General features: G+C 41.7%; 1 protein-coding gene across 1 annotated transcript in view; it reads right to left on the bottom strand.

Annotated features, from left to right (window-relative positions):
- Positions 1-12,839, bottom strand: part of adgrd1 (adhesion G protein-coupled receptor D1) — a gene marked incomplete at its 5' end in the record, with an annotated part of 74,817 nt that overhangs the window by 2,828 nt on the left and 59,150 nt on the right. The window contains 6 exons of the mRNA XM_080737878.1: positions 155-246; positions 772-838; positions 1,819-1,885; positions 6,075-6,228; positions 8,078-8,189; positions 10,522-10,625. Coding sequence (XP_080594004.1) covers positions 155-246; positions 772-838; positions 1,819-1,885; positions 6,075-6,228; positions 8,078-8,189; positions 10,522-10,625 — 596 coding nt within the window. The remainder of the gene's footprint in view (positions 1-154; positions 247-771; positions 839-1,818; positions 1,886-6,074; positions 6,229-8,077; positions 8,190-10,521; positions 10,626-12,839) is intronic.

A 12,839-nucleotide genomic window follows, 5' to 3' on the forward strand; every position in this document is an offset into this window, starting at 1 on the left:
ACAGACATTCAAAGATTTATATTTAAAAGTAACTTTTATTTCCCCCCCTGGACCCAGGGTATGGCAGCTGCATACCCCTGCCATACCCAATTGAGGCCCCTGCTTGAGACCTTCAGGATTTAGTAATGGAGTCATGAAAATATGAATTACTCACTTGACTGCATTGCCGTCTCCGTGAACCTTGTAATTCTCAGCGCTGATCCGAGATATGATCCTCGTCACTGATATAAGGATGCCGATGTTCACCTGAAAGTCACAAAGACAGTGATGCATTGGGTGAAATTAACTTTATAGTGGTACAAGAGATATGGCATATTGTCTGCAGGAATTTATCTTTTATTTTAGAGTAGCTAAAACATTTTTTACCACTTTTCTTCTCCCAATTAATTATTTCTGCCGTTTAAAGGGAAACACACACCGGACGCGGAGGCGGCGCAGACTTGGAGGCGGCGCGGACGTGGTGCGTCAAAACATATGCCCCCATAAACGCACACCGGCGGCGTCAGACGTGGGTCTGCCTCCTCGCCTGCCGCGCAGATACGCCGCTGTTAACTATTGTCAGCGGACACTCACGTGCAGACGCACAAAGCTTCCGAGGCTCTTCAAAATAAAGCGTGAGTGAACGGCGGCAGCAGCAACAGCTAGAAATGTTAGAAACCTTAGCATCCCATGTGTTAAAGATCAGCTATTTTAGCCTATTTAAAAAAAAAAGTTTAACAGGGCTCAAGGGGTTAAACCTTAACTTGACAACTTATACTGTATAATCCTTACCACAATGACAAACAGTGCTGGTGCCACGAATGCCCAGACGGCTCCATTCTTCAATGAAAGCCAGCAGCTGAATGAGTGATGGGGCACAGAGGAAGAAGGGAGTCATTAAAAGCTAATGGGTTTATAGCAAACAAAAAACTATTAACCTTCTTTCAATAAGTGAAACAAGAATGACGTATCCAAGGGTGTAATGCTATAATGCTGTAATGTAAACATGTCCCATTTGTTTACATTACATGTCACGCAAGGTTTCTGTCATTTTTCTTTTAACCGGTCATGTCTTTGCTATGCAATTCCCTGGGCTTTTATTAAGTGAATTAGAATCCATATTATCATCGCTGTCGGGTGGAAAGCTTGTATGTCTGAAACGAATAAACAGTGTTTTAATGGATCCAATGTATTTTTTTTATAAAATCTATTCAAAGAATTAACCACTTTCACGTAAAAGTAAATCCCAAACAGCTAAAATAGCAGAACTACAATGCTCACAATGCGTTGTGACTTGTGAGCTTGTACAGTAGATCGGCTATTTTTGCTAATCGTCTGGACTTAATTTATTTAAAACATAAAAAGTAGAAATATGGAGATACAAGGTTTCTGCCTGATATCCTGTCTGGCTGACCCTGTAGCTGGCCCAAGTGTGATATACAAGCTCACAGCGCGGCACCGAGTGCCGCGCTGCGAGCTTGTATATCTGCTATTTTTTTTAAATCGTGAAAATGTGTGCAAGAAACCTATGTCAAGGACCCCCAAGATGTATTTGGCCACGGACCCCGATCTCAAAATATTTAGTTCCAGGGACCCCCCAGAAGCAAAATTTGAGTTAGACATGTTCGCTTAAAAAATACATAATATATTCAAAGATTTTCTCAACTTTTTAAAAATAGCAGATCTACAAGCTCGCAGCGCGGCACTCGGTGCCACGCTGTGAGCTTGTATATCTGCTATTTTTCAATAGATAAAGTTATTAGGGCCCCTCCACCTTGGGCCCTGGTAACTCAGTCCCACTTTCCTACCCCTTGTGACATCCCTGGTCCTGGTACTTACTTGTCAACCTCACCATAACTGTCCAGAGCGGATGTCATAGAGACCACACAGATCACAAGTGGAGAACCTGTTAGGAAACAAAGGAGAACAAATAAATGGAGAGAAAAATAAATGCCAAAGGAACTTATTGTTGCCACTAATAGGGCTTATCTATGATACCTTATTCAACAGGGGGTCCGGGACCCCTATGGGGTCCTCAGAGTTACTATAGGGGGTCCTCCAAATCTTTGTGTGATAGAAACTTTGTTCTCCTTTTTTATATTAACCACTTGAACCCTAGTGTCCTTATTCCGAGAACTTTAGCCAAAAATGGCAGATCGGAGGCGTTGTGAGCTTGTAGATGGGATATTTTCGTCAAAGAGGTGTAGTCTAGAGGGGGAAAAGTTTATTCAGTACTGACGGTTCAAGTGGTTAAATATCTGAAAACACATTGACAAGAATCCAAAATACACTGATGATTGTGCTGTCAAACAATTAAACTATATGGCATCTATGAAAAGGTTGTGGGGGTCCCTGCTTCATTTCTCTCTCCACTTGTCCTTGGCCTGAAAACGTTGAAGACCCCTGCCTTATCTAATCTATGTGAGATCACTGCACTGGTAAAATACAGGTAAAATCCAACAAATTGTGAGATATTTCTGGCAAACAAAGTCGTTTTTGACTGTGATCGTCTCAATTTAATTGTAATTCAACGACAGACCCGCCACATTGGGTACTACTGTAAGTGTGCTAAAACAAAAACCTGAGAAGTGTGTACACAATTTGACCCAGGTCCCTCTTTTGACAATGTCTCTGTTGCTGTAGCACTCCTTGTTGATTTCCTTCAGCGTGACTGTTGCATCATTATCCTTTCATCTGAGTAATAACCTTTTGGCTTGCCAAGCCCAGAGATTTCCAGTTAATCCCTCTACATGATAAACTGTTGCCTTGAGTGACAAAATTGTCAAAACGGGGTCATAAGGATTTATCAAGGATAATAACAAGAGCTGTTAACACTCAAATACCTGGAACGCTCCCGAGTCGCGTTAGATTTGAACCACTTTAACCATTATTTAATGCTTTAACTATTGAAAAATAGCAGATATACAAGCTCACAGCGCGGCACCGAGTGCTGCGCTGCGAGCTTGTAGATCTGCTATTTTTGAAAAAACTGGAAAATGTGTGCAAGTCTTTGAATATCTTTGACCCGATCTTTGACCCGACTTCTAAATCCTTCCTTTAAATCAGTGGTTCTCAAACCTTTTCATGTCAAGGACCCCCAAAATTACAGGCATTTGGCCGCGGACCCCAATCTCAAAATATGTTGTTCCAGGGACTCCCCAGAAGCAGAGATTTGAGTTACAAAAGTTTGCTTTGAAAGATATATATTGAAAAATATGCACACATTTTCATGATTTTTCAAAAAATAGCAGATTTACAAGCTCGCAGCGCGGCACCCGGTGCCGCGCTGTGAGCTTGTATATCTGCTATTTTTCAGTAGTTAAAGCAGTCAATAATTCTAGGCCTAAATGGGTTTTAATTACAAAATTAGTGTTTTTACCCTCCATGACTAAGCGCCACACTTCAAACCACTGGACGGCGTTCCAGCAGTTCATTTGCAGTTGGCCACACAAAATGAGAAATTACTTTGGCAAAAAGAGAGGAAATAATAAAAAAAGGGATCTTATTTCCACTAATCGCTTCAGCATGTGGACGGGATACTATGCATTCCCCCAGCAGCACAACAAAGTATAGTTTATCTCTTTGTTTTCTCTATCTGCCTATATGTGTGTGTACCCTATGAACTCAGTCTATTTCACTCATATTCTGTGCAGCCAGGCAGGTTAAGAGCTGATTCTTATTGAAAATACAGGTGTTTGGGAACTGGCGTCTCCAGTCTCCACCACCATGGAGACAGAGGTTTGATTCTTTGACGCTCCAGCCGGTAGGGGATTACTGTATGTCAGGGTTCCCCAATAGGCGGCCCGCGGGCCATTTGCCGCCCGCGGGGGGCTACTGTCTGGCCCCCACCAACCCCAGTAATAATGGTGGTATAAGAGCAGCAACAACACTAGTATATCGTCGTTGTCGGGTGGAAATCTCGTATCTCCAAATTTGTACGTTCTTTCGCAAATCATACAAGGCCGTCGCACAAAAGTAGTGAAAACAGCAGATCTACAAGCACACAACGCCTCGCGGTGCGAGGCGTTGTGTGCTTGTAGATCGGCTGTTTTCACTAGTTTAAATCATTTTTAAAATGATAAATTCAAAACGAACGGTTTTGGACATACAAGATCTTCACCCGACAACGACGAAAACTGTCGCTGGAGTAGTGGGAACGCCACCGTCGCCCCCTGCAATGCTGTGGCCCTCGGCTTGGTACCCTAGACATAATTCGGCCCTTTTCGGGGAAAACTAATTGGGGAATCCTGCTGTATGTTCTCTGTTGCTGCACTACAGACTCCTACAGGTTGGTCGGAGTGCCTGTCCAGAATTTTAATCCCAGGTGGACTGTTGAGGACATAGATGGACATCATACTGTGCCATTCAGAGAATGTGCATCACAAACCTGGATTGGCTCCAAAATACAGTGGGCTATGACATTACGGCTATGAATAGCAAATTGCTCACCAATTATTAAGTCGTCATATTAGGTGAGTTCTCAGCTGGTGTTGTAAGTAAAGCACCAGCAGTAAGCTTGCCAAGAGCTGTGCCACTCTAATTGATGAACAAAGAATGAATGCTATATTCAAACTATTCAAAAAACTCAACGATAGATATCATGTAGCACATTAGTGAACTATGCTCTCTATTCTATACGGTCGTCGGGCTAAACCAAGTGGATTATTATTAATATTAATATTCAATGTGCCATTACCAAAGAATCTATATGAAAAAAATCTTCATTAATTCAGATACAATTAATGTTTGCAGCTATTAGTCCATTAGTTCTCTAATGGTCATACTGTAGCAGGGCTGTGCAATTGTAAGCCAATGCAAGGTGTTAAATGCCTGGAATGCATTGGTCTTGAATGAACCCTTTAACTACAAATGACGTTCACTATAATTGCTACTACAGCACCATTCGTGTATCCGTTGTTTCCCATAAACATGCGTACAAGCACACACATCCACTCTAAGAGGGCAGGTGCTGTCAAAATGAAAGAAAAAAAAAAGAGTCCGCACACTGTACCATGCTAAATGTATTTCTTTCCACCATTGTACGTGATGTATCGAGCCTAAGTGGCTCTTCCTCAGACAATAGAATTCATCGAGCATTTGTGAGCTTATAGGGTGTGCCAATATGTAAGTTCTAGAGCGGCCATTTCTTGGGTCAACACAGCCTTATGCCTCATTCACATACACATACAGAAAAGCCAAGCTAATGGTTTGCTTGGTAATTCAATGTATTCTCTATGCAAACCAGCTTTTAAAATGTCCAAGCTGGAAAAAAAAGCTTGGAAACTTTTCAAGCTGGTTTGCATAGAGAATACATTGAATTACCAAGCAAATCATTAGCTTGGCTTCTCTCAGTGTGAATGCAGCACTACACTAGCCTGATCTCAGACTCAGCTCACGCTTTAGTCTGAAACTGTGCTCTATTCTAAGCGATTTACAGGGAGGGACTTTTTTGCGAGCGTGCACGCGCGCATCCGCACGCGAGTGATCGCGATGCACGGTGATCGAGACGCACGGTGGACGCGATGCACGGTCGCGGACTGTGTGTGTGATTGTGTGTGTGTCTCTGTCTGTGCCAGTGACAGAACTGCGACCAGAAACATGTAATCAACATAAACAGCTTGGTGAACTCAGCGCGTGCGTGTGTGTGTGTGTGCCTTCCTCAGCCTGCCTGTGTGTGAACTTCGTTTGAATCGTTTCAACTGCTGCGCGGATTGGATATTCGTTAGACCCACCCCCCGCGCTCATTGGAGCAGCCGGAAATAAAAAGTGATTCCTGTACTCAGCTCCAGACCTGAGAAAGAGTCCACTCTGAGAGTGGGCGGGGTCTCTGGTCTGGAAGCAGGCTAGCACTACACAGGTGTTCTGATTGGAGTAGAACATTAGTTCTATGCCAATCAAACAATTGAAACACCTGTGTTTGACCCAAAATATGGCCGTTCTAGGACTACAATTGTGTCACCGTTGGTCCGCTATTTCCACTATTTTTGAAAATATATGAACATTTTTCAACATGGAAACGATTATGACGATGTCCATGTCAAATAATAGCGATTAGACGATTATGTGACAATTGTGACAGGCCTAACCGCACCTACCCCAGCCAATGCCATAGTAGTACAGGTGCTTGCTGCCCTCCGAGCCAAAGACTTTGACCACCATACTGTAGAGGTGGAGGCCCTCCACCAGCATCCACGCAAAGGCACTCAGGAAGAAGAAGTGAAGCAAGACCGCCATGGCCTTGCAGGGCAGCTGGGAGGAGAGGAGAGAAGACCAGGTGATGAATAAACAATCTGTACAGAGATCCTCCAAAAGGAAGGAAAAGAGCAGCCACTTCAAGAAAAGAAAAAAGGCTAAAATCACTTAACCCATTTAGAACGGGTACACATTATTGTGTATCATTGTTTTATGCTTTAACTATTGAAAAATAGCAGATATACAAGCTCACAGCGCGGCACCGAGTGCCTTTTGAATCCTTCTAAGGTTTAAAAAAAAAGAAAAACATGTTTCTATGTCAGCAATCTGGCCAGCCATCATCAAAGAAAAGGTCCTTTTCACATAACTGGAGCTCAGTTAGCCTGTTCTTGAGAGACTACTGTGTCAGTGGTTCTCAAACCTTTTCATGTGAAGGAGCCCCAAAATGATATGTATTTGGCCACGGACCCCCATCTCAAAATATTTAGTTCCAGGGACCACCCAGAAGCAAGTTACAAAGCGAACGTTTGAGTTAAAAACGTTCGCTTTGAAAATACATATATTCAAAGATTTGCACACATTTTCACGACTTTTTCCAAAACTAGCAGATATACAAGCTCGCAGCGCTGCACTCGGTGCCGCGCTGTGACCTTGTATATCTGCTCATTTTAATACGGCCAGCAGATGCTCTATGAAGGAGAGGCTCAGTGCTGAAACGCATCAGAATGTTACATGTGGGCTTGAAAGCTCCCTTGAGATTATAACAAAGATGAAGGGCTATACGAATAAACTAGACTTGTCATCATCAACATCATTATTGTTGGCTTGAGTTACCGGCAGAATCATCATCGCTGTTTATTTTATGACACGGTCGGTGACTGCACATTTTCAAGACCATTTTAATACCAGTTACATGTGTCTAAGGAAATAGACATGAATAGAACATGATGACGAATGCAGGTCTTTGACCAGGTGGGGTTTCAACCTAGAAACAGTGAATTCAGGGAAGAGAACACATTTTGAGACTTCTGAGACTGAAATAAGCAGTGGTTTACTTAAGTACCGTACTTAACTACAAGTTTAAAGTATTTGCACTTTACTTGAGTATGTTTAATTTCCAATATCTTTACTTCCACTCCACTACATTTATTTGAAAACGTTAGTTACAAATGACTTTGCAGATATAAAAGCTTATATTATAAAACATACATTAATCCACTTCAGCCCTATTTTATACCTATAGGCTATTTGAAAATAGCCGATCTACAAGCTCACAACGTGCCGCATTGCGAGGCGTTGTGAGCTTGTAGATCGGCTATTTTCAAACATTTTGTACTTTTACTTACTTTTGGTACATTTTGATGCGAATACTTTTGTACTTTTACTCAAGTACATTTTGAATTCCGGACTTTTACTTGTAACGGAGTATATCTACATTGCAGTATTGATACTTTTACTTAAAGGAGCTATAGTCAACTTTTTCATTGTAGGGCCGACACTTTGTTTACATCCTAGTCTATAGACTAGAATGTGAACAAAGTGTCCGTCTGACAAAGGCCAAAATGATTATTTTATCATTATTTTACTCTTCTTGTGGTCATTTTTTAATAGAAACACACGAAGCTTATTTTTTTATAAAATATTTTCGAAACATTATAATTATTTTAGCATCCGTTTTTCAAGAGAAAGTATAGCTCCTTTAAGTAAAAAAATGTGAGTACTTTTCCCATCACTGGAAATAAGTGAACACAATTTAAGACAACCATCATCATCATCCTCCTCCTCCTCATTATCAGTGAATGAGGTGCTCCTACCGTGCCAGGGTCAAAGGGTCATTAACAGTGAATGAGGTGCTCCTACCGTGCCAGGGTCAAAGGGTCATTAACAGTGAATGAGGTGCGCCTACCGTGCCAGGGTCGAAGCGCGAGCTGATGAGCAGCAGGATCTCTGCTACCAGGATGGCAAAGGACAGGTTGGCATGGATGTGGTAGCGCTGGTTACGGATGGTGCTCACTGACCTGTGGAGAAATGTAGGGCAGTGATTCTCAAACATTGTCTTATGTGCGTTAGAGTTCTCAAATTGTGCCCGAACCCGACCATACTCGAACCCGACCAGACATTTAGGGTAGGGCCTAAAATGTATGCTAATTAGTCGGGCCGGGTAGGCCCGCGGGCTCAATGAATTTTTTTTTTATGTATTACTTTTACTCTGTGATAGCGTTCTCAAATTCTTCCCAAACCCGACCATAACCAACCCGACCTGACGTTTTTGTGTGTGTGTGTGTGTGTGTGTGTGTGTGTGTGTGTGTTCTTCTGTACACGGACGATATTGTCCTAATGGCCGAAAAGGAATCTGATATGCAAAGAATGCTCTTACATACAAGTGAGTGGTGTAAAAAATGGAGGATGACCATAAATGAAAAGAAAACAAATGTGATACACTTCAGAAGTTCTCGAACTCATATTAGTAAGTACCAGTTTTATTTTGGTGAGAAAAAGATTAATTACGTAAAGTCCTATAAATATTTGGGGTTTTATGTTGATGAGCATATGAGTCTTGTCCATGGCTCCACAGTCCTTGCTGAATCCGCAGGCCGAGCATTAGGAGGAGTTATTGGTAAAATCAAGACACTCAAAGATGTTGGCTTCCTTACCTACACAACACTTTATCAGGCTTGTGTTTGCCCAGTTCTTGATTAGAGTGCTGGGGTCTGGGGTCATGGGAGATTCCCTAAGAGTGTAGCTGTGCACAACCGAGACATCCGATATTTCCTGGGTGTACATAAATATGCGCCAATGGCAGCAGCATCAGGAGATATTGGATGGGAACCATGTGATGTTCGATGGAAGGTCTGTACAGTCAGGTTGTGGAACAGATTAGTCACTATGAACGATAATAGGCTAACAAAGAAAGTATTTAATTGGGACAGACAGCAGAACGGACCCTGGATAGAGGACATGCATGCTATGTTTTGTAAATATGAAGTGGAAGACGTGTTCCTCAGATTAGAACAAGTTGATGTTGTGGCTCTAAAGGAGATGATTTTTGATCAGAACAAACATACCTGGGCAGAGGAGATTTGGAGTAAACCAACATTGCGTACATACAGAGAAGTTAAGTATGATTATTATACAGAAAAATATGTTTTATTTAACCTGCCAAAGAAAAAAAGGTCACTCTGTGCTCAGATTAGAGGAGGTATTCTGCCACTCCATATTGAAACAGGTCGTTATGTTGGGTTAGATGAAGAAGAACGTATCTGTCAATTGTGTGATCTTAATGAAATAGAAAATGAGTATCATTTTGTTCTGTATTGTCCCTTCTATTCGAGACCCAGAGAAGAGTTGTTTAATAATATTGACTATATTTTGGATATCAGTGACTCACAACGTATTAACTGTCTATTTGAAAAACATGTATTTAAACTGGCAAACTACTTTGAGAAAGCTTGGGACTTGAGAAAAAAAGCATTGTACAACCAGTAGGGGTTAAGTACGATAATGCTCTGTTTTGCTTTATTTTTCTTTACTTTTCCCCCCCGCTGGTATCTATATTGTAGCCTATACTGGTAACGGATGTATAGAAAAAAAAAATAATAATAATGTACTTAAGAAAATTGTTTGAAAAGGTGTCATATAATCCCATAAGGGATGGGCCACGAGGTGGCATGACACTCAAATAAAATCATTCATTCACTAACGTTTTAAGTGGTACTGGTTTCTAATGATTGTCTAAAAACTTTTCAACTGCTCCGAGGCAGGCTGAAATGAAATGTGTCATGAAAATTTGGAAGCATTTGGAAGAACTGTTCGCTCCAGCCTCTGAATGGGATATACTTACTTATTGTGTATCATTATTTTATGCTTTAACTATTGAAAAATAGCAGATATACAAGCTCACAGCGCGGCACCGAGTGCCGCGCTGCAAGCTTGTAGATCTGCTATTTTTGAAAAATCGTGAAAATTAGAATTTTGACCCGATTCTATAAGTGTCTTTTGAATCCTTCCAAGGTTTTTGGAAAAAAAACCTATGTTTCGATGTCAGCAATCTGGCCAGCCATCGTCAAAGAAAAGGTCCTTTTCACTTAACTGGAGCTCAGTTAGTCTGTTCTTGAGAGACTACTATGTCAGTGGTTCTCAAACCTTTTCATGTGAAGGACCCCCAAAATGATATCTATTTGGCCACGGACCCCCATCTCAAAATATTTCGTTCCAGGGATCACCCAGAAGCAAAATTTTAGTTACAAACGTTTGCTTTGAAAATACATATATTCAAAGATTTGCACACATTTTCACGACATTTGGAAGAACTGTTCGCTCCAGCCTCTGAATGGGATATACGGTACTTACGAAAGGATAGCGAAGGTAACCAGAGTGATGGTGAGGCAGAAGATGGAGATGGAACAGCCAACGTAGCCTATGGTCGACAGCGCCACCCGGTGGCCATCGGTGAGCTGTGAGTGGATAGGAAACTCATTACTATGGAGATACATATGAATGGTAAACATGAGGTAAAACATAAACTACAATTATTTGATCATGGATGTTTTTAACATAGCTGTTTAAAAAAAAATGGTGCTGTGAAAGCAAAATGTTAAACCACAAGAGCAAGGATCTAAAACAGGGGGTCCAGTACCCCCAGGGGGTCCTCAGAGTTACTACAGGGGGTCCTCCAAATCTTTGTGCGATAGAAAATGTTTTCTCCTTTTTTATATTAACCACATGAATACTAATGTCCATATTCTGAGAACTTTAGCCAAAAATAGCAGATCTACAAGCTCACAGCTCAGCTTGTAGATCGGCTATTTTCGGCAAAGACGTTTTGGGTTAGAGGGGAAAAAGAGCAGAAAAAAAGTACAAAGTGAAATGATGTTATGTATTGACGATTCAAGTGGTTAAATATGTATTTGAAAACACAAATTGGCATGAATCCAAAATACACTGATGATTTTGCTGTCAAACAATTAAACTATATGGAATCTATGAAAAGGTTGTGGAGGTCCCTGCTTCATCTCTCTCTCAACTAAGGGTTCCTTGGCCTGAAAACGTTAAAGAAAATTGGAGCTGAAATGTTGAGCTTGGGCAACAGTGCCCACTACAGGGTGTTGTGACACAGAGCAGCCTGAGCCACCACATTCTTCACATCATGCCAGTGATCGCTATGTCATTGTTTTGTATGCCATGGCCAGCCTGCAAAGGAGGAAGTGATTAAATTGAGGTCTGACCCTTTCTTCCACGAGGTCCAGTCCAGCAAACCTGTCTGTTTGATTCATCCGCTACTAACGCCAGTGGTGTAAAGTGACTAAGTACATTTACTGAAGTACTGTACTTAAGTACAGTTTTGAGGTATTTGTACTTTACTTGAGTATTTCCAGTAATTTTACTTCTACTCCACTTCATCTCGGATCCAAATATTTTCCTTTTACTCCACTATAATTATTTGAAAACTTTAGTTACTAGTTACTTTGCAGATATAAATGATTTATATTATAAAACATACATTAAAGCACTTTAGCCCTATTCTATACCGTGGCTATTTGAAAATACGTTGTGAGTGCTATTTTTTTTTGTGTGTGCCATTTTCAAACATTTTGTACTTTTACTTATTTAAGTACATTTTGATGCCAATACTTTCATACTTTTACTCAAGTACATTTTGAATTCCAGACTTTTACTTGTAAGGCTGGGCTCAGACCAAAATGCCTACGAGAGTGGAATCCGCGTTCCGCCAATGCATTTCAATGAGAAGGCGGCGGTTTCATGTCAGTGGAGGATATCTGCGCTCCGCGCAGACCTTGCGTTTATGCTGGAGCAAAGAAATTCTCCACGCAGATTCTGGTTTCCCCCCCTGTCCAATCGGGTGAGTCAAAGGCGTAACATTCTGAGAATCAGGAAGGGACTGGGAGATTTTTTGTTTTGATCAAGAGTCTCGTGCACCCAAACTCTTCTCTTTTTAGCTTGTTGCATCTCCCCTTCCAATAAAGCAAGGGCGAGTACCCTTCGCCTGTCCATTATAGAGTTGACACGTAAAATATGATGAGGATCGCTACGCTAGTGTAACAGGCTACAGAGAGGGAGGGCGGTGCGGGAAGTGAGTGACAGGGGCGTCACTGGCTTTGGGACGGAATATGCTCTCTGCGTTTTTTGCCAGCAGCGCACCAGAAGAGTTTATCCACTGCCGACCATATTTTGGTCTGAGGGCAGCCTAAGGGTGCCCACACACCAAAATACCTAGAGTGGAATCCGCAAATGCATTTCAATGAGAATGGAGCGTAGTAGAGGATTTCTGCAAAAAAAAAAAAAAAAAAAAAACGCTCCATTCTCACTAAAATGCATTGGCGGATTCCACTCTAGGTATTTTGGTGTGTGGGCACCCTAACGGAGTGCTACTATCTACAGTGCAGTATTGATACTTTTACTTAAGTGCAAAATGTGAGTACTTTTTCCACCACTGTCTAACGCAACGGTAGCCAAGAAGTGACCATATGCAGAGAGTTTGCACAGTTGATGCTGACCATGCGAGTGACCCTCATTAGTGTGATCCCAGGAGGGCCACTGAACAGGACTGGGCACAAGAGCTTCAACATGATGACAGTTCCTTAACACCTTCTAAGCCTGGCCGTACTCCCTCGGACTTCCTACTGGGTCCCATCAGCCACGCCGTCTAT

This window comes from Nannobrachium achirus (genome assembly GCF_963921795.1).
Source record: "Nannobrachium achirus genome assembly, chromosome: 12".
NCBI lineage: Eukaryota > Metazoa > Chordata > Actinopteri > Myctophiformes > Myctophidae > Nannobrachium > Nannobrachium achirus.